We start from the raw sequence: 22,545 nt of genomic DNA, 5'->3' as shown, positions 1-22,545 counted from the left end.
AAAGAGCCTAGAACCTCTGGTGTCAAACAAGGTAGTGCAAGTAAACGTGGACAACACCACCGCACTTGCCTACATTCGGAAACAGGGAGGGACGCACTCCTCGTTCCTTTACGAGCTCACGAGAGACCTATTACTTTGGACGTCTCACAGGAACATCTCCCTGCTGACAAGGTTCGTACAGGGAGTAAGGAATGTGAGGGCGGACAGGCTCAGCAGGAGGAACCAGGTCCTTCATACAGAATGGACTCTACACGAGGAAGTGTGTCTCGATCTCTGGTCTCTGTGGGGAACTCCTCATGTGGATCTCTTCGCAACATTCATTTCAAAAAGGCTCCCAGTGTTTTGCTCGGTCGTGGAAGATCCAAGAGCAATTATGGTAGACGCCTTCCTGCTAAACTGGTCTCGAGTAGAAACGTTTATGCTTTTCCCCCATTCAAAATCCTGGGGTTAGTAATGAAAAAGTTTGTGGCGTCAAAAGAGACGAGGATGACGTTAATAGCCCCCTTTTGGCCGGCCCAGGAATGGTTCACGGAGGTGGTAGAGTGGATCGTAGACTTTCCAAGATCCCTACCAAGAAGGACGGATCTTCTCAGACAACACTTCAAGAGGTACCATCAAAACCTCCCCGCTCTCGCTCTGACTGCCTTTCGACTATTGAAAGACTTGTCAGAGCGAGAGGCTTTTCTCGCGAAGTGGCAAGCGCGATCGCGAGAGCACGCAGAACCTCCACTACGAAAGTATACCAGTCGAAGTGGGAGGTATTTAGAAGGTGGTGTAGAACCAAGAAGTTGTCCTCCTCCTCTACCTCTATAGCGGAAATTGCTGATTTCTTGCTATTCCTGAGAGTAAAATCTCATCTAGCCGTATCCACAATAAAGGGATACAGAAGTATGCTCTCGGCTGTATTCAGGAACAGAGGATTAGATCTGGCAAATAACAAAGATCTCCACGATCTCATAAGATCTTTTGAGACTTCAAAGTCTAAGGAACCAATACCTCCGAACTGGAACCTGGACGTAGTCCTCAAATATCTGTCTTCGGATAGATTCGAACCTCCTCATCTGGCATCGTTTAGAGACATAACTAGAAAATGCCTATTCCTTTTATCTTTAGCTACGGCAAAAAGAATTAGTGAATTACAAGCTCTGCAGGATAAAGTAGGATTCAAGGGAGACTCGGCTATTTGCTCGTTTAAGACCCTGTTTTTAGCGAAAAACGAGAATCCCACGAATCCCTGGCCTAAGTCATTCGAAGTCAAAGGAATGTCGAGTCTCGTAGGCAGAGAAGCAGAGAGGTCTCTATGCCCTGTTAGAGCTCTGAAGTTCTACCTTCAGAGAAAGCGTCAGTTGGGAGGCTCTAGACAAGGTCTTTGGTGCGCGGTAAAAGACCCCACAAGACTGATGTCCAAGAATGCTCTGGCGTTCTTTGTAAGAAACGTCATTACGGACGCTCATAAGGTCTGTCCTGACGAACAATTACAACTACTGAGAGTAAAAGCTCATGAAGTAAGAGCGGTTGCGACGTCTCTCTCGTTTTATAAGAATATGTCGCTTAAAAACATCATTGATACGACATACTGGAGATGCAACTCAGTATTTGCATCTCATTACTTGAAAGACGTACGTGTGACGTATGAGAAGTGTTTTTCTCTAGGTCCTATCGTATCGGCAGATACGATTCTGGGTACGGGAGCCGACACCAATCCTTAAATGTATATACTGTTCTTCTTTTTGGATATGGTCGAGAGTCTCTTCGAACAATGGAGGATTTGGCTCGCACGGGCGGCCGTCTATGTTGTTCAGTAAGAGAATTCTTGTCATATCCAATTAGTTGAGTATAATTTTTTTTTGGAAAATTATGTATGTGTGCGTAGTGGTTTTGAGTTACGGTTGTTGTGACGAGTTCGGGGATAACTCGTAACAATCCTTAGTTCTAACATATGGTTAGGATCAGGTGGTCGGGATTGGTTGTGTGCTCCTTCATAAGGTGTATTGTCATATAAGTGGATCAGCACCCATTGACAAAGTCCTTTTAGGCTCTGCCGAGTAAGCGGATAAGACCCCATCGGCAGACCCACAAGAACTCTTGGCCATAGATCATATATCTCGCTAAAGTTTCTTGAGGTGATGCAGACTACTGGGCAAACACCCACGAAGTCTACCACCTATCAGGTAGGAACCAAGGTTTTATTTATACCTACAACATATGTTGTTTACCTGTCTATTCCATATAGTAGCTGTCTCTTACCCTCCACCGAAGGGTGCCAATCAGCTATGTATATATCTGACAGGTAAGTTGATTGTATGAAAATGATATTGTTATGTTACAATAAAGTTTCATACATACTTACCTGGCAGATATATACAATTAAAGGCCCACCCAGCCTCCCCGCAGGAGACAGGTGGAAGAGAGAAAATATGATAGAAAACGGGGATGGTTCCTAGTCCTGCGCCCAGGCAGGCCGGGGTAGATCACCTGACCTACCTGTAGCGAGTGGCGCGAAATTTGAATTTCTGTCGGGGACGACGGAGTCTTAGCTATGTATATATCTGCCAGGTAAGTATGTATGAAACTTTATTGTAACATAACAATATCATATTTGTGTACAGCCTGGGAGAGATGGGGTTGGGGAATGAAAGTGAAAGGTAAACAAGGAAGGTGCTCCTCAAGAGGTGGTGTAGGGCCTTTGAATCAGATGCCTTAATGGAAATCAAAATGAAAAATTAGTTCAACATAGACATGAAAAATATACATTTATATTTAAAGATAGTGCCTGCATATTCAAATTTAAGTATACATCATAATCCCTTTTTCTTCAGGATGGTGATGTTGAATCATTGTGTTCCTGGATGGTTCAGCAGATAAAAAGAGCCACAAGGGAAAAGTTTCAGTTGTCAGGTGAAAAGCAGCCACCTGTGCCATATATCTTCACAACTCCCCAGGGGCTGGAGCTGGATCTCCGACTCTTCAACAGGTAAAATTTACCCTTTTTTTAATTTTTAATTTTTTCTTAAATGTATACAGAAAATTCATGGTTTCTTATTAATTACTATATTGTTTTTAATACAGGCAGTCCCCGGGTTACGATGGGCTCGGCTTACGACGTTCCAAAGTTAAGGCGCTTTTCAATTATATTCATCAGAAATTATTTCCAGGGTTACGACACCTACAATGCTGATCTGGCAGAAGAAATATGACACCAAAAATGCAAAATAATCAATATTTGAAGGTCTTTTTATGAAAAATGCAACAAGAATGCAGTTTACATAGTTTTGAATGCACCCAAAGCATTAAAAATAAGGTTTTCTTAGGATTTTTGATGATGTTCCGGCTTATGACGATTTTCGGGTTACGACGCATCTCAAGAACAGAACCCCCGTCGTAACCCGGGGACTGCCTGTATTTATTTGTTCCTACACAGTATACAAACACTCCATCCTTTACCTAGGATAGATTGCAGCTCAGCTGAAACTACTGGCTAATATATTCTTTTATATACCGAGGTAGTAACTACCGGGCTGGTAGTTACCTGCCCAGTGGTGGGGAAGCACCGCCTCCCCACCAGCTTACTGAGTTGCCACTTTGATTACAGCCAGCAGTAAGGAAAGACCTCTCTCTTTCGCTCTTGCTGGCTTGCTGAAATTTTCAAAACATTCTTTTTCTCTTTCTAGCTGAATGCGAGTATGTCTGACAATATGGTTATGCGTTCCTGCCCTGGTGCCCTGGCTGTAGGTGTGGGACTTTCATGAGCAGGATTGATAGATACCCTCATTCCCTTTGTCCTTCTTGCAGGGAGCATTCCTGTACATCGGAATCCCCCTGTGAGGAGTGTCATACTGGTTGCCTGCCCAGTGGGTTGAGTATCGCCGACAGCGAAGTAAGAAGAAGAAAAGGGATTCTTCGCCTTCGAGTTCTTCCTCAAAGACTAAACGACCCAGACCTTCTGCTTCCTCGTTGGGGACTTGTCCTTCGGGACCTTCGGTGTCTCACTCCTCCGTGAGTGAAGAACTTAAGAGCGACAATTTAACTCCTGCCCAGCCTTTGAAAGGGCAAGACCTGCTTGTTTCCCCTGGTGAAACGGGAAGGCCTAGCCCTTCTAAGGATGAGCCTTGTTTTTCAGTACGTGTTGACGACGCCCTTCGTGTTTTGTGGTCTTCGTTGGGACTTCCTGACCTGTTGTTGAAGGAGGGACTTGTCGGCACTCTTTTCTGGGGCTGCGTCTTCCTCCTTAGTCTCCTCGGATGAGTCAGCCTCATCCTCCCGTGCTGTTAAGGAAGACACCCTCCCCTCTGTGGCCCAGCCCCCAGATCCCTCCCCTGTGGAGGCTCTTTTCGATGTTGGCCAGGTCCGTCCTCCTGTCTGCCTGCCCTTGGGGATGCGTTCCCTGCAGCTTTATGTTGTCCCTGGACGAGGTCCTCGGACTCCTCCTGACACGCCTTCTTCGAGAGCCAGCATGGGCTCATCGCCAGGGCATTTGTCTATTGCGTTACCTAGACGATTGGCTGATACTGGCGCCCTCGATGGAACTTCTTCGTCTCCACTGAGACAGGGTTCTGGCATTTTGTCACAATCTGGGGATCATGGTGAACAGCAAGAAATCCTCTCTAGAGCCCTGTCAACAACTGGTGTATCTCGGTATGATCCTCGACACTGGAAAGACTGGAACGCTTCCGAAGTGTCGCTCTGCCCTTCCTTCGACAGTCCCAGCTGCCAGCACATCAGTGGCAACAGTTGCTGGGACATCTGGCCTCGCTGGAACACCTTGTTCCAAACGGTCGGATGCACCTTCAATCCTTTCAGTGGGGTCTGAAGAATCGTTGGTCACAAAGTCATGATTCTCCTCATGAACTAGTCCCAGTGGAGGAGAACATGCGCTCCGATCTCGAGTGGTGGCTGGACAACACGAACCTGTTGAGGGGCTCTCCTCTCCAGTCTTGTCCACCTGATCTGCTCCTGTTTACGGACGCATCCAAGGAAGGATGGGGCACGCACCTACTGCAACACCTGGCTTCGGGCCTGTGGTTTGACCAGGCATGTTTAGATCATATCAACGTGCTTGAACTTCGAGCTGCCTTCCTGGCACTCCAGCACTTCAGCTCTCTTCTGACAGGTCACTCGGTGGCACTGATGAGCGACAACACCACTGTATTGGCATATGTGAACCGTCAAGGCAGTACCGTGTCTCTGCAGCTATGCCAACTAGCAGTGCAGAGTCACGAATGGGCAGCTTTCAACTCAGTAGAATTGACAGCTCTGTTCATTCCAGGCAAACGGAACATCATGGCGGACAAACTGAGCAGGAGGACACAGATCGTTGGCTCCAAATGGTCTTTGGCTCCTCGGATAGCGAACAAAGTCTTGACTTTGTGAGGTTCCTCAACAATAGACCTGTTCGCTACCGCTCTAAATCGGAAGTTACCGATTCTGCCATTTTGCCTGATCAGGCAGGTGTTGAATAGAGTGCGATCCACACCTTCCCTGTTCATGACGCTAGTAGCGCCGAAATTGCCTCACATAGAATGGCACCCGGACCTTATACTTCTCCAGAGTGCTTCCGCCATCTCCGACCTCCTATGCCAACCACGTGAGGATCTTCCACAACGCAGTGAGCTTTTAGCATCTTCACGCGTGGAGGTTATCCAGCAGGTCCTCACAGCGAAAGGCTTTTTGCGAGAGACTGCGACAGCAATGTCAGGACACCTCAGGAAGTCATCAACGTCCGACTGTCAGACAAAGTGGGCCATCTTCTGTGGTTGGTGTCGTCGGAGAGGCTGTTCTCCTGTCGGAGCCTTTATCCCCTTGATTGCCGACTTCTTACTCTACCTCCGGAGAGAGAAGCTCCTTTCGGTCTTGGCGGTAAAAGGCTATCGCTCAGCCTTGAGCCAAGTCCTCAGACTGAAGGGAATCGATCTCTCTTCCTCAGAGGAACTCTTTATGCTCGTACGAAGCTTTGAACAGGGTTGCACTCCGGTATTGGCAAAGCCTCCTCCCTGGGACATCGTTGCTGCCCTCAGGTCTTTGAAGAGAGCTCCGTATGAACCGTTATACCTGGCATCTGATAGGGATCTCACCCTGAAAATGGTTTTTCTTCTCGCCCTTGCTTCCTCCAAGCGAGTTAGCGAGCTTCATGGCTTAGCTTATACTGTCACTAATACTGAATGCTGGACCAATGCCTGCTTCAGGTTCGTCCCTGAGTTTGTTGCTTTGAAAACCCAGAATCCGGCCCAGGTTGATTCTTGGTTTTCTTCGTTCCAGGTTATGAGCCTGAGCACAGTAACCGAAGACCCAGATGAGCTACTTCTCTGTCCTTTGAGAACACTGAGGCACTATCTCCAAAGGACCAGCTCTACGCGACCCTCCTTACAATATCTCTTTGTAAGTACGGGCCCGTCAAAGAAGGAGGTTACGAGGAATACCATTTCACATTAGATTTGAGAGGTGATTTGCTGTACCCTCTCCCCTCCCTCTTCTCCACTTGCTGGTGCCAGTCGAGTGAAGGCTCATGATGTGCGTGGAATGAGCACATCTCTTGCCTTCAAGAAGAACCTCTCTGTTACCCTGGTGATGGAAGCTGGCACATGGTCTCGCCCTTCCACCTTCACCAGGTTCTACCTAGAGACTGTACCCACAGCTACCTCGACACAACTGACCTTGGTCCTGTGGTAGCCGCTCAGCAAATGGTTTAGCTGCCTCCGTGCCCTCAGAGGTCGGAAGTATTGAATCGAGGATTAAGCTTCCGTATCAGGCTGGGGGTGAATGTAAGAGTATGACAGGCCAATTTTCTTTTCACCTTTTCCCCCTTACTTGGGGCCACAGCATCGAAACCCGTTCTCCGGCACCGATTTCGATACTGGTGGTTTTTCTGTAGACACACTGGAGTCGGTCTCCACACTCCTTTCCAAGGGGAAGTGTGCTGCAACCCAACAAACCTGTTATAATTATATAGCCTGGTTTTGGTTGCCAGAGAGAGTTCTATGCTCACGCCTTTGATACCCAGGCCGTCAGCCATCAGGTCGCATCTACCATGGCTCATTGGGTGAAGGATCCATGATCCCGAGCTATAAGCCCGGGTCCTGGCATCCCTGGTTCCATTCTCAGCCAGCGAGACAGGACTTCCATCCCTACTTTAGGATGAGTCTCCTAAGTGAAGGAAGGAAGGTTTGTATATGGTGTAGGAACAAATGACATTTTTGAAAGTAAAATGTATTTTTCCCTAACCATACAAAACTGGAGTCCTTTACTTATATGGCCCCGCCAAACAACCACCCCCTTGATTCAGGGGTCATCATCAAAGTCCTGGCTGTGATCAAAGTGACGACTCAGTGAGCTAGTGGGGAGGCAGTGCTTCCCCACCACTGGGCAGGTAACTACCAGCCTGGTAGTTACTACCTCGATATATAAAAGAATGTATTAGCCAGTAGTTTCAGCTGAGCTGCAATCTATCCTAAGTAAAGGACTCCAGGTTTGTATGGTTAGGGAAAAATACATTTTACTTTCAAAAATGTCATATTTGGAAACTGCACTGTAGTTAATGTGAAATGCCAACTAAGGAATGATTTGATGGTTTTTACTATACTTCTTGGATGTTTTTTATATATACTTTTATTGAGGATTTGTATGCATAACTTTACATGTAATGTTTCTGGTGGTATGAGATAACGAGATGAAAAAGGGAACTTTTATGAGATGTATATGTACTTAGGATCTACTTTAAGCCAAGAAGGAGGATGTGAGACTGAAGTTGACAGTAGGATAAAAGCTGTATTGGGGAAGTGGAGAGAGGTAGCTGGAGCTGTATGTGATAAGGGAATGTCAATCAAGCTAAAAATCAAGATCTACAGCACAGTGATAAGACCAGTGTTGATGTATGGATTGGAAACATGGGCTCTAAGAAGAAAAGAGGGAGTAAAGCTTGAGAGAACAGAGATGAGAGTGCTGAGGTGGATTATGGGAATATTGCTGCTTGAGAGATTGGAAAATGATGAACTAAGAAGGGCAAGACTTAGTAAAGATTACAGAGGTGATAAGAGAGGCACAGTTGAGATGGTATGGGCATGTGGTGAGGATGGATGATGAGGAGAGAGTGAAGAGGGCTTGGGTGGAACCTGTTAGAGGAAGATTTGACTCTGGTGGTGCCTGGTACTGTGGCACAGCCTTCTGTACCAACCTCATGCAAGAACTATTACCAGGCAGTGGAGATGACAGTACTTTATACATGGAGACTGTTCAGGATTTCCTGAGAGCAAGAGGGTTGTTGCTTGACTCATAACAAGATTTCTGGATACTTGCGGAGTACTAAGTAGCTGTGTACCAGGGAAAATAAATTGTCTTGTGTAGTTAGGGAAATAGACAGGGTATCTCTCCAGTCAGAGCTTGTATTCAGAGCCGATTTCCTTGCCCTTTTTCACCATAAGAAGCTTCTCTTTGTCTCAGCCATTAAAGGTGATAGAGCTACCCTTGGCCAAATCCTTTGGTTGAAGGAAATAGCTCTCTCATCCCCGTGAGGGATCTTTATACTTCTGTGAAGTTTTGAACAGTCTTAACCACCTGGGGAAATTGGGCCCCGAGTCGGTTGAGATTCTCATCTTAAGGAGCGTAGCTCATATGCTGTATGTGCTGATGAGGGAGTCGTCAGACAGTGTTCTGACTTTAAAGACTTTTTTTTCTTTTTTTTGCTTTAACCCTCTTACGCCGGAGCCCTAAAAATCAAAACGTCTCCCGTATGCCGGGCCTGGTTTGGAGTGAGCGCGGAAGTGGAAAAAATAATTTTTTCAAAAAATTACAGCGCGCGTACTTTTGAAGATTAAGAGTTCATTTTTGGCTCCTTTTTTTGTCATTGCCTGAAGTTTAGAATGCAACCATCAGAAATGAAAAATGATATCATTATCATATGTAAATAATGCGATATATGGTAGCGAAAAAAAAAATTCATACATAATTGTATTCAAATCACGCTGTGCAGAAAACGGTCAAAGCTAACCAGTTACTTTTTTTTGCGTTGTATTGTACACTAAATTGCAATCATTTTGATATATAATACATTGTAAAACAATAAAAGCAACACCGGAAAAATATTATCACAAAATGATGTACGAATTCGTAACGAGCGGACGTAAAAAAAATGTTATTTTCAAAATTCACCGTAATTCTAAATAATGTTCTAGAGACTTCCAATTTGTTTCAAAATTAAGACAAATGATTGAATATTACGATACTGTAAGAGTTTTAGATTAGAATTGCAGATTTCGACCATTTCGGACGAGTTAAATTTGACCGAATGTCGAAATTTTAATATATATATTTTTTTATATGGACATATTTCAAAGATCGAAAAAGCTACAACCTTCAATTATTTTTTATTGTATTCTTCATGAATTTGCACACATTTTGATATATGAAACTCTATAAAAAGGCTAATATGAAAAGGAGCAAATATTAGGATAATGCCATGTACGTATTTCGGAGACTTGCGGCCGCGAATCGGCGCGCGGAGTGAAGGTAAATATATTTTTCAAAAATTCACCATAAATCACAATATTGTTTTAGAGACTTCAAATTTGTTTCAAAATGAAGAAAAATGACAGAATATTACTAGGCCGTAAGAGTTTTGTAGCTTACAATTGCGTTTTCAACTATTTCGGTAGAGTCAAATTTGACCGAACGTGGTTTTTTTTCTATTTATCGTGATTTATATGCAAATATTTCGAAAAAAGAGAAAAGCTACAACCTTCAATCATTTTTAGTTGTATTCTACATGAAATTACGCACATTTTCATATATAAAACTTTATGTAACAGCTAATTTTAAATGGTGCAAACATTTCGACAATCGCACAAAAAAATTCTGATTTTTTTCGGAAGTTACCGCGCGAACGTAATGTTTTTTTTTTTCATAAATTCACCATAAATCGAAATATTGTGCTAGAGACTTCCAAGTCGTTGCAAAATGAAGGTAAATGATTGAATATTACTAGAATATAAGAGTTTTAGCTTACAATTGCGTTTTTCGACCATTTCGGTAGAGTCAAAGTTGACCGAAAGTTGAAATATTTCAAAACTGATAAAAGCTACAACCATGGGTTGTTTTTTGTTGTATTGTGCATGAAATTGCGCACATTTCCATATATAAAACTTTATGTAACGGCAAATTTAAAAGGGTGCAAACATTAGGACAATCGCACGAAAAAATTTATCGGAAGAGTTATCGCACGAACGTAAGGAAAAAGTTTTTTCATAAATTCACCATAAATCGAAATATTGTGCTAGAGACGTCCAATTTGTTGCAAAATGAAGGCAAATGATTGAATATTACTATAATGTAAGAGTTGTAGCTTACAATTGCGTTTCTCGACCATTTCTGTAGAGTCAAAGTTGACCGAAGGTTGAAATTTTTGCACTTATCGTTATTTATATGAAAATATTTCAAAACTGATAAAAGCTACAATCATGAATATTTTTTAGTTGTATTGTGCATGAAATTGCGCACATTTTCATATATAATACTTCATGTAAAGGATAATTTAAAATGGTGCAATAATTATGTCAAAGTGACGAAATAATTTCCGAGATGTGTCACTGATACTTTTTAGTGCGATAAGAAATTCGCGCTTGCGCGCCTGCGTAGCGATTGTAAACAAAACAACGCCTTGATCCGTGAACTCCCAGCATCCCCCAAGGCGCGTGATACAAAAGTTTTCGGCTGGTAGGCCTATAAGTATTTTTCCGCGAATTTTTAAAAAAACTTTTTTGAGCCGACGTATGATACGTCCAATCGGCATACGGGAGACATTTTGACTCGACGTTTAATACGTCCAATCGGCGTAAGAGGGTTAACTAGGCTTTGGTGAAGAGAGTAGGCGAGCTTCATGGCCTTCCTTGTTGTCACTCAATGGGAAGGGGATCCGTTATGCTTGAGCTGGTCCTGGAATTGGTAACCAAGTCTCAGCATCCGTAGGTCCCTGATGCTGGATTCGACTCTGTTTCAATCCCTTCCTGAAGACTTTGTAGGTGTGATCGGAACGAGGCACTACTTTGTCCAGTTAGAGTGCTGTGTTACTACCTTACTACCTTAAGAGAACTCGGCATCTCAGACCTAAGTGTCGATTCCTCTTTGTTAGTACCGACTTGGCCGTGGAAGAGGTGTCCACGAGCACGTCCTCTTTCTAGCAACAGGCTTACTCTTCAAATGAGAGGTAAACGGGAGCTTGGTCTGAGTGAGAGATCACAAAGTTAGGGGCATCGCCTCTTTCCTTGCATTCTGGAAGAACCTATCAGTTTAGCAGATAATACTAGCAGCTATGTTGTTGCACCAGACCACATTTACCTTGTATTATCTTCAGGATTTGCTCATAAGTCTTTGGACATGCTTTTCCTTGAATCTTGTGGTGGCTGCCCAACAGATTGTGTGGTTCATCTGGCTTCCTTAGGGGATACATGCATCTCGATGAAGGTATTTGTGGAAGAGATGGGGTGTGACTGACTGGTCTCCTCCCTTCTCCGACACTTTGTGTTCTTCCAAGCCTTTTCTCACAGTAATGACGCAACTCATAACTTTGAGCCCGTAAGTCTAGCAATTACAATATCCAATATGTCCAACTAGCTAGAGGTGTGGGATTACTTCCTCAGCTCTTCCTTACCAGGAAGGTATTCCCAGTTGGGTAGAACCAAACCAGTCAGTTCAGAGTTTTACTCAGACTCCACCCTCCATTAGTGCCTCCTTTGTAAAGACTGATGGTTTGTGTTTGTGTAGGGACAAATAGTTAATTTTTAATTTGTATTTTCCCCAACATACAAACCTGAAGCATTTACATTTATGGCCCAACTGAGCCGCCCCTCTGTAAGTTAACGGCTGTTCTAGCTCATGTCCACAAGCTAACTCCTATGTAAAGAAAGACCTTCAGGTATGTACTATTTTATGAAAAATACAAATTGCTGTAAAAATTTTTTTATTTTTACTGTTAAATGGTGACGCAGATTTTTGTTTGACCATACTTGTGCAAATTCTCACTCAGGGTCCATTTGGAACTTGGAATTCATTTCACCATGATAACCTCTGCATTACAAAGTAGACTTACAGAATTGCCACTTAGAGATTATGCAGACTCCACCCCACACACAGATATTTACAGATACAAACTGACAGGGTCATAAGTTTAAATTTTGTTCTGCCTGCGTATTCTTCTAGTAAGAATTTTTGCAAAGAACAGAAAAACACAAGAAAGAAGGACTTGTTCCTTGAACTCTTTCCCTGATTATCCCAAGCACCTAGTATTCCCGTAATTGACTATGAATAGTACTCTTTCATACTCGTAAAATATGCCTACTTATTTCTATCTTCCCAATTTAATTTGGTCTGTGATGAATTCCCTTTTCCATATTTCCCATTTGCTATATTTATTATGTATTTTTGTCAATAGATGTCAAAGCGTGGAAAAAATACTAAATTTTGAATGTTGCTTGAATCTAAATTTTAATTTTTTCTGTCTACCTTTTTAGCATCTAAGGTATTTCCTGATCATACTGCATGATTTAAAAATGGGTTAACTTGGGAATGTAAACATCAACCAAAAATGATGCACTACACATTAAAAACCAACTTGCGAACAATTCAAGATATAAATGGCAGTTTGGAACATAACTCATTCGTAAGTAGGGTCATGTCTGTTGACAAAATAAATAGTAACCTGATATCTATCTGTGTTTTCAGGGAGCTGATGAAGAAAGCTCTACCAGTATTAGTAAGCATCTTAGAAAAAGAAGCGCGGGGCTGGTTCCTGCATTTCAGAGAAAAGGTTGTAGCTGACCTCAAAGCCCAAAACTTAAGTGATTATGAGGTTGAAAAAGTAAGTGTGCTTTGGTTGTTCTGTAAAAACAAGGAATTTTTACTCACAGTGTGGATCTATAAATAATTGTTAAGTGTTGGGAGAAAGTTTATTTACAGTAGGTTTACTGTGTTTATATTATTTTTACCATTTCTCAGACCATTTTGAACATTTCTGATTGTTTCATGGAGTAATTTGTAAAAAAGCAAGACTTAAAAGGAAGACTAAACAAGTGTAGGTCAGTTTCAGTTGAACAGAAATATCTATGCATGCTATTCCAGTAAAATGAATTTGTTCCAACAGAAATATAAACCTATGCTTTCGTAAATGGAGTTTCTCATGCTGTAGTTGTCACTGACTTAACTAGAAGAATAAGCCTATTGGGTTGGCCTGTGAGTCACTCGTGACCTGAGCTGTGCCTAGCTTTTCCATTTTGTTTTCAGCTGTCAATACATGTGGTTTGTCAGTGTGTTCATTTCCAGGTAGCTGAGATTTGTCTTTGTGTGTGTCACCTTTTTGTGCCCTTGTGTGTTTCCTGCTGTAGGGACATTGCCCTCTCAGTGCCTTGTGATCCTCCTGTAGCCCAGTGTGTTATCCCTGTTCAGTGGTTATAGTTTGTGTGTTGAATGAGGACGTATTTTTTTATTATTTTTTTTTTGCTTAATGGCCAAGTGTGACTTGGTACATAGTGTGGTTCACATATGTGTGTCTTACCTTCCTTCTGTGTATTTCACAACCACAATAGAGGACACGAAACCCAATTTCCGTCATTGTGTGGGCAAAGGTAAGATTGTAGTAAATTTATGTCCCCGGTTGCAGTAGACCCGCACTCTGTATTTTGTGTCTGGGCCATGTGAGAGGATTGTGTGGGGTGACAGTCACCACAGTGGTCTTTCTACAAGGAAGACACCATAAGAAGGGCAGTTCCTCCTCTAGGAAACCCATCCTCAGCTCTTTTCCTTGCCCTCTGGTGTTTTCACCTTTGCTGAGACCACCTCCCCCTGTGGCAGGATGATGAGCTCCTTTGGCTGCGATAGCATTAGGAGGAGGCCCTAATGCCAAAGATATTCTGAAGACAATTCATGGAGTTCTGGACCCCTCCAGCAGACAGTGGTAGGCAACCTTCGGAGGGCCCCCATCATCATCATCCACCATGTGAAGCCCAAGGAGGACAAAGGATCCTCCCAGTCAACCCATCCATTATCATCTTCTCATAGATTGGATGGGAGTGAGAAAGAAGTATCCAAGAAGAGGTCAAGAGTAGATTCACCATGTCCTTCTTCCCCCTCCAGGCTGGAGAGGTCATGATTTCCGTGAGGTGATATGGGAGGTAGATTTTTCCCCCTTCAGTTGCCTCTGTTTTGCTTTCATTGGTGTCCTGATTTACTTCCTCCCAGGGTTGGAGGGACAGATTGGCCTCTAGGACAAGCAAGATGGGTTCATCAGCAGCAGCAGCAGAGCAGAGCAGTGGAGCAATTCGAGGAAGCAGACCAGATTGAGAACCAGCAGCCATGTCCTGTTGCCTGGCTCTCCGCAGCAAAGCAACAGTTCAACTAGATACTCCAGCAGCAGGAAACCAACTTCCTTCTCTTGGAGTAGATTGGACAGGGGACGGAGTGCATCTCTGACATAAAGTACAGAAACTTGCAGAAAAGTGACAGGTGGGACCGACCGGAAAAACATTCTACTGACAAAGGCAAGAGCATAGGCCACAACAGCAGAAGTTCTGGTGTTGCAGCTCTCTAGGCTTCCCTGATAAGCAGTTTGGAGAGAAGACGGAGCAGAGGTGATGAGGCATGGCCAGATGAGAAATAGATCAGAAGACCTTTCATAGCTGGGTGTGCTACAGGAAGAAAAAGGGTTCATGGAATTCTTCAGGCAGATTAGATAACACTTAAGCCTGCCAGGCCCACCAATGCTGCTGCCAGCAGATCATGCCTTGCTTTCTTACTTGGAACGCGCAACAGAGAAGCCCCTAAGAGGTGAGACGATTGGTTTGACTCCCCTGGTTGCCGCTGATCCAGGAATTGATTCAGGAGGTGAATTGGCACTTTGCGAAGTCGGATAACTCCCTGGTGTCCTCTAGGTCAGAAAGGTCCTACCCCCTCCTCTACCCCTTCAGGTAAAATACTACATGCCTGAGGAGAGTCCTTCATCATGAGGTTGCTGTATTCCAATTTTTTGTAGGTTGGCCAACAATACACCTCTGGCAACCTTGGGTTTATGTTAGTGAGGGCCCTCAGGGCCATCTCCAGGGTAGACAGATGCTAACAGGCTTGGCTTACGGAATTAAAGGACATCTCCTCACTGTATAAGTAGTCTGCTGTCAGGAGCTACCTAGGACCTTCAGGGAGAGCTCTCTCTCATATCTTAAGACAGTTGGGGCATGCGTGGACCAATATCATCTGCAAGAGGAGAGAGTCCTTCCTGGTATTGGTGCAGAAACAGATAATTCAGGAGAGTTGGCTGAGTCTCAGGAACAGCCCTCTACTCGACTCGCTCAACTACTTCCCACTGTAATTGGTATGTCAGGTGACCAACATCAAGTGAAAGGATTTAAGGACACCCTCTTCTCACAGGTGTCATACCTGAAACCCACTATGGTCTTCTGGGCAGTGACAGGCAGGCCCCCATTACAGAGGAGGTCTACCACCTTCAGTAAGCACTCCTCTTCGCAGCCAAGGTTTAAAAATCAGGGGCTGGCAGGCCCACAGAGCAAGGGACCAGACAGCCCTAACCAGTTGTTTCGCACCTCCCATGATTGATAAAGGAATTGAACTAAGAAGAGGGGAGGCTCCAGGCAAAATGAATGTGACCCCCCTCCCTCTAGTCTGCCATTGGTTGGGGTGGGTGCCTGCCAACCAATTGTATGACTTGGAAGCAACACAGGGCAAAGAAGTTGAAAGTCTTAGTCCTCATGATGTGCTATAGGACCAATAAAGCTTCCTCTGGCCCAGACACCGGTGTTGCATTCCACTTACAGGAAGGACTCACCCAAGGGACAAGCCTTGCAACAAGAGGTAGAGGTCATGCTCCTAAAGGGAGCAGTGGAGGTAGTCGATGGCAACTCACTGGGATTCTCTCTCTTTCTGGTGGAGAAAGCATTGGGAAGTTGGCAACTATTGATAGACCTCTCGACCCTAAACTACCTGCAGCAGATGTCGTTCACCATGGACAGTACCTGGATGACTGGCTGATCCTGGCATCATTAGTCAGTTAAGCGGAACAGGGATGACTTCCTGGTACTGTGTAAAAACTTGAGGGGGGGGGGTTGATGGTAAACCTCTCCAATTCGGACCTCTTCCCTAAGCAGACGATCAAGTATCTTGGGATGCAGATTGACATGGTGACAGGGAAGGAATACCCACCCATCCAAACTGTGCCCCAGCAACCAGCAAAGCAGTGGCAGGTTCCCCTCCCACTTGGTCTCCCTAGAGAGACTAGTCCCCAGAGGGTAGGCACACACCATATCCCTCAAATAGTAGTTAAAGATATCATGGAAAGATTTTACTGGACAAGCCTCCATTGCAGATGATGAAGTCGATGGAGAAAGTCAGAGAGGACCTGAGGTGGTGGAGAGACCCCATGAACCACCTTTAGGGAGTGCCACTTGGTCTCCCACCACTGGAGATGCTAATATTCTCAGACACATCCTGGAGAGGGTGGGGTGCACATTGGAATGGCGGGGGTGTTTCTGGAATGTGGGGCTAGATGGAGAGGACAGATCACATCAGCCTGCTGAAGATGCAAGCAGTCTGGCTGGCACTCCAGCATTTCAAGATCAACTTGAGGAAAATTTGGTGGGCACCATGAGCAACAACGCCAACATAAACAAACATGGAGGCACAACCATTGTAGTGACTTGGCCATGGAAGAGGTGTCTAAGAGCACATCCTCTTTTAAGCTTTGAGAGACAGCAACAGGCTTGCTCTTTTTCTGATGAGGTAAATGGGAGTTTGTTTTGGGCTAGAGATCACAAAGTTAGGGGCATTGCCCATAGCCTTGCATTCTAGAATAACTTGTCGGTTCAGCAGGTAACACGGGCAGGTATATACAGTGGCAGGTATATTTGCATTCTCCGGATTCGCGGACTCACACATCCGTGGATTTCTCTCGGGAACGTTTCCCTGCATTTTTCGCGGAAAATTTGCATATTCGCGGTATTTTTCTGAGAAGTATCCACAAATTCTTGGATTTTTTTTATCAATTTCATCATAAAATGCACTTTTTGTGATAAAACTATTAAAAAAACCACATATCAAAATTTTTAGTGGGTTTTTCTTGAGTTTTAACTAACAAAATAGGCTGTTTTCAGCATTTTTATAAGGGGTTCCAACTATTCGCGGGCTCTAACTATTCATGGAGGGGGGGGGCTCTGGTATGCATCCCCTGCGAATAGGGGGCGACCACTGTACAGGCGGTCCCCAGTTATCGGCGCGGGTTCCATTCGCGGACGGGTGCCGATAAGCGAAAACCACCATTAACCAAAACTCGGTGATTTGTGGCGCCATAATGGCACTTATAGTGACCAGTTATTGTGCCATATGCACCATTATGGTGCTTCTGTAAGGTATGTTATGGTGCCAAAAGTCATTATTGGCGCCTTATGGCACCAATAACCAGAACTCAGCCTGTTATGGTGCCATAAATCACTGATTTTATGGCGCTAGACAAGCCCCTTAACCCCTTCGCCACTGGCCTGCTACATTGCTGCTAATGCTTGCATACCGCATGAGACCCCCTGTCGACCGCGAGTATCAATCATTACTTGCTCCCACTAAATTTTATGTTATTCATATTTTTCCTTCATATTCTTATGTGAAAACATTGTGTGTATGGATATCAATGAATATTTTTTACCCCATTGTCAAAAAATTACAAAAAATATAGTAAGAATATCGGAAAAAATAGGAATATTTAGTAGAAAAAGTAATTGCAGAAGTAGGAACTGTTATAAAGTAGTAGAAATAGCAGTAAAGTAATAGAAATAAAGTAGCAGAAAAAGTAGTAAAGTAGTAGTAAAATAGTAGTAGTGGTAATAGCAGTACTAGTTTTCTTACTGAAACAGTTATTCCTAGGTTCATACAGAAACAGCATATACATCAATGAATGTTTAGGCAGCTGGTAATAATAATAATAATAATAAAACAGTAATAATAGTAATAATAATAATAATAATAATAATGATAAAAAAAGCAACAGCATCTCGTGACCAATACGTATATACATATGGGGCAGTTTATTCACCCCCATTATCATCTGCAAGCTATAAAAAACACATCTCATCACAAGTAACAGGCCTCCATAGAAGTCCTTTCACCTTACGCTTTCCTGTTGAATGAAAGTACTACTCTGCCCGAGCATTCATCCATTCACACAATTTGTCAATTACATCACCACAAAAAAGGAAAAAAAATGCATCACGTAAGCAGATGAAATCTGGTGTATAAGCAGGAATCCCATTGCCACCCTCCGTGAATCAGGGGGGGGGTGGGTCTGGGCGCAAGTCACAAGATGGATCAGTTATGAACTGCCAGCCTTCATCGACAAGAGGTTCAATGTCTTCCAAACACTCGTTGTTACTGTCAACCTCTAAAAAATTATCACTATAATCATCATCTGATAGATTTGGCAGGTACTCAGACCCTGACTCTGAAACACTATCATCTGACATGATACTGAAAAAAAAAAACATAAAATAACTGCAATCAAAAGGGGAAAAAGATTTGGAATTCAAATCTACATGGTTTACGGACAAAATCGTAATCATCCTTCTCAGATAATAGCCTGAGGCGCACTGGTATATGTTGGCCAGTACCCCTCCTAATATCCCATATGAAAATGACGTCACGACGTCCATCGGACGCTCATTGGTTAGATTGAATTGTGGGTGGAGCTTCAGCACCTCTCTCGTACACAATACTGTGTCTGGAAACCATCCAAGCTAAAGAAAACGCTTTGCTTTTCGAGGAGGGATGAAAGACGTACACGCGTACGTCCCGGTCTTTTATTACTGTACCGTAAAAGACGTACATGTGTACGTCCCAGTGCTGAAGGGGTTAAAACTGGATTGCCGATAACCAAGCCACATTGATCTCATATCTTCAGGACAAGCTTTTGCTTTGATTTTGTTGTGGCCTCCCAACAAGTTATGTGGTTCATCCAACCCCTTTAGGGGACATGTGCATCTTGCCTGAGATGTGCAGTAAGCAGGATAGAAGGGGTGTGAGTGACTGGTCTCCTCCCTTCTCTCTATTTACCTATCTCTCTCTCTTTAGACAAAGAGACAGGTAACAAGCTGTTATGTGCTCGATAGACAAGTTTGCAGTTGATTGCATGATGATGGATCCTGTCCCTCATCTTATGTAGATGGTTTGAATGTGTGTCCCCCCCCCTCCCTCTAAACAAAGGGAGAGAGGAGTAGAGTAGACAATAAAGCAAACCTGTTGGTTTTATCAACTTTCTTGTATTTTATACTCTTGGGTTCTTCCAAGCCTTTTTTTCCAAAGAAATGACGCTACTCTAAGCCCAGATGTCTAGTAGTTGCAACATCCCATATTTACTCCACTCTCCTGTGGGTAAGTTTCCTATGAAAAGACTGAAGGTTTGTATTTGTGTATGAAAAAATAGCAAATTTTATAAGTAATTTGTAATTTTCCTAACAGACAAGCCTGAAAGTCTTTACATTCATGGCCTACCTTAGCCACCCCTCATTCTGATACCAGGGCCAAAAGGGAAAGTGGCATGTAGACAATGAGTGGGCAGGGCTTCACCCTACCATTGATAGTTAATGACCTGCAGGCTATATCCCTATGTAATGACCTTCAGGTTTGTATGTTAGGAAAAATAAAAATTAAACAATAGTTTCCAAAAGTTGAATTTAGAAGTAGTAATAGAATTTGTAATGTGTAAGGCTTATATTTTAAAATTTTACAATAGTTTTTTGTATTTAATTAACTAATCATATTTCAGGAGGGTAATCGTTTAGTTCAAGAAGAATATTTAAGGCGTGTTTACACTGCCATTTTAGCTCATCCCGTTTTACAAGAGCTTGGTCATTCTGTGCCACAACTGCTTGTGAATCATGCAAAAGCAGTGCTGTTAATGCACAGGTAAGTGTTTTTATTTTTCATTTAAATTCTAACGTAAAGATTTTAACCAAATGTTTTTTGTTTTCAAATGTTAAGAGATACGTAGTTCAAAAAAACCACCAAAATATTTGCCAGACTTCATTGATGAGAGGTAACTTCTTGATGCCTTGATAGTACAATAATTTTTTCTTTGTGGCCGTTATCCCTCAGTAACACTGTGGAGAACAGTGAATGATGCTGGTATATTTTTTAAATATTCTTCAGGTATACGTATTATATATACAGGCGGTCCCCGGGTTACGACGGTTCCGGCTTACGACGTTCCGAGGTTACGACGCTTTTTCTTAAATATTCAATGGAAAAATCCGTCCTGGGTTACGACGCTTGTTCCAAGGTTACGACGCTGACGCTTCCGACGCTTTTAAAAACGCATACTATGATAAAAATCCTTTATAGTTTAGCACAATATATTAATAAGAATAAGTTTCTGGTTAGATTACAACAAAAATTTTGAGGTTATGACTTTTTATGTCGTATTTTTCTATGTTTTTTAGTGACGCCTCATATGCGGAACTAGTTTCCGAGCGAATGAATACATACTAGCTTGCGGTGCGCAAAGTTTACATACAACAGTCCAAAAGCGCAAATAATGAAAAAATCATTGCTTGTTTCCAGTAATAATAACAAAACGAAGTTTCTGGTTAGATTACAACGCAAATTCCAAGTATCCAAAGAGAGACATTATCCAGTAATTTGATCAGAGAGAGAGAGAGAGAGAGAGAGAGAGAGAGAGAGAGAGAGACGTCTTTCGACGCTCCGAGTTAAGGACAGAGAAGTGTTCGTTTCATTAAACGGCCTCTGACTCATGCCAGTAAATGTTTTGTTGATACTAATAATATAAGCTTATTTAAAGATACGTTTACTTTAATTAGTCTATATGATACGTAAATAGTAATCAACTGTTCTTGTAGCCCTCAAGATTTGGCAAAATCGAAGTATCCAAAGAGAGACATTATCCAGTAACTGGAACCTTGACATACGAATTTAATTTGTTCCGTTACCATCGTCGTATATCAAAACAGTTGTATCTCAAAGCATTTTTTCCCATTAAAAATAATGTAATATGTATTAATCCGTTCTAGCGCTAGGAAACCACACCTAAACACAGCTAAATTACATATAATATACACAATTTATACACAAATAAACGAGTAATAACACACATAATGATAAAATAACATAGCAATGTGATAAATGATAATAAATGTTAATAAAATCAATCAATTAAAAAAAAGAAAGGAATTTTACTTACCACAACGAAAGATGACGTGAGGCCAGCAGGGGGAGGAGGTAGGGAAGGGTGGCAGGGAATGATTTGTTCTCTTTTTATTTACGCATGTACACTAATAACTACGTAATAAACACAAATGAAATAACATTGCTAAACTAATTTTTATTTATTTTTTTTAATCAGTTCGTAGTTTAGAAATAATGGTGATGCCTTTGGAAGGTTTTTATAGCTTCCTTCTGCTTGATGATCGTGGATATTGTAGAAGGATTTTGACCATACTTGTTTGCCAAATTGACGATATATAATTTCATATAATTTCATGTTTTGCTTCCATCGAAATTATTTTCTTGGGTTTTTTCTTATCACCTGCTTTGTCTTTAGCTTTGAGACCCATGGTTAATAATAAAATAGACAAAATAACACGAAAAATAGGCGCAAATACAACGAACTAAACAACGACGTGTTAACATGCAGCACCAACAAACAAACAGACTGAACGCCATTTATCAGTCTCCTATACAACTAACATTCATCGCAAAATCGTATCTCAAATATTTCATTGTACTATATCAAAGCTTATATTTTCGCAAATTTTCTGTTGTATCTCAAAACATTCGTATATTAGGGCAATCGTATGTCAAGGTTCCAGTGTAATTTGATCAGAGAGAGAGAGAGAGAGAGAGAGAGAGAGAGAGAGCGAGAGAGAGGATGAGAGAGCGAGAGAGAGAGAGAGAGAGAGAGAGAGAGAGAGAGGCCTTGGCAACAATGGTCTCGGGGATTGACGTAACGTTTATTTTCTGAACAGATAGGACAGAGAAGTGTTCGTTTCATTAAACGGCCTCTGACTCATGGCAGGAAATGTTTTGTTGATACTAATACATAAGCCTATTTAAAGATACTTTAATTAGTCTATATGATACGTAAATAGTAATCAGCTGTTCTTGTAGCCCTCAAGATTTGGCAAAATCACTCCAGGTTGTACATAAAACTTCAAGAATGTAGTGTCACCAGAGGATTACAATAGTTTTTACCTTCAAGAACCAGCATTCTTTTATGAAAATAACTCCAGGTTGTACATAAAACTACAGGAAACAACATGTAGTGTAACCAAAGGATTACAAGTAAGGTTTTTATAACTTTTTATTAGTTTAAGACATATTTCCAAGCGTCGTTCCGGCTTACGACGATTTTCGGCTTATGACGCGTCTCAAGAACGGAACCCCCGTCGTAACCCGGGGACTGCCTGTATACTAGTTGTTTGGAAAATTGCTTTTTAAGTACAGTACTGTAAAATACTTCACAGAACTGAGGTCAGGGAGATTTCCTACTGGACAAAAGGGTTT

The 22,545-nt window shown here is 42.5% G+C and overlaps 1 protein-coding gene across 7 annotated transcripts in view; it reads left to right on the top strand.

Moving 5' to 3' along the window:
• Positions 1-22,545, top strand: part of LOC135214466 (uncharacterized) — a 422,924-nt gene that overhangs the window by 370,564 nt on the left and 29,815 nt on the right. For all 7 annotated transcript variants that reach the window (XM_064248810.1, XM_064248805.1, XM_064248804.1 and 4 more), the window contains 3 exons: positions 2,820-2,974; positions 12,706-12,841; positions 19,793-19,932. In XM_064248810.1, coding sequence (XP_064104880.1) covers positions 2,820-2,974; positions 12,706-12,841; positions 19,793-19,932 — 431 coding nt within the window. The remainder of the gene's footprint in view (positions 1-2,819; positions 2,975-12,705; positions 12,842-19,792; positions 19,933-22,545) is intronic.

Source organism: Macrobrachium nipponense, chromosome 45, assembly GCF_015104395.2.
Source record: "Macrobrachium nipponense isolate FS-2020 chromosome 45, ASM1510439v2, whole genome shotgun sequence".
Classification (NCBI taxonomy): domain Eukaryota; kingdom Metazoa; phylum Arthropoda; class Malacostraca; order Decapoda; family Palaemonidae; genus Macrobrachium; species Macrobrachium nipponense.
Note: the sequence above shows the minus strand (reverse complement) of the source record. Positions and strands in the feature narration are given on the sequence as shown.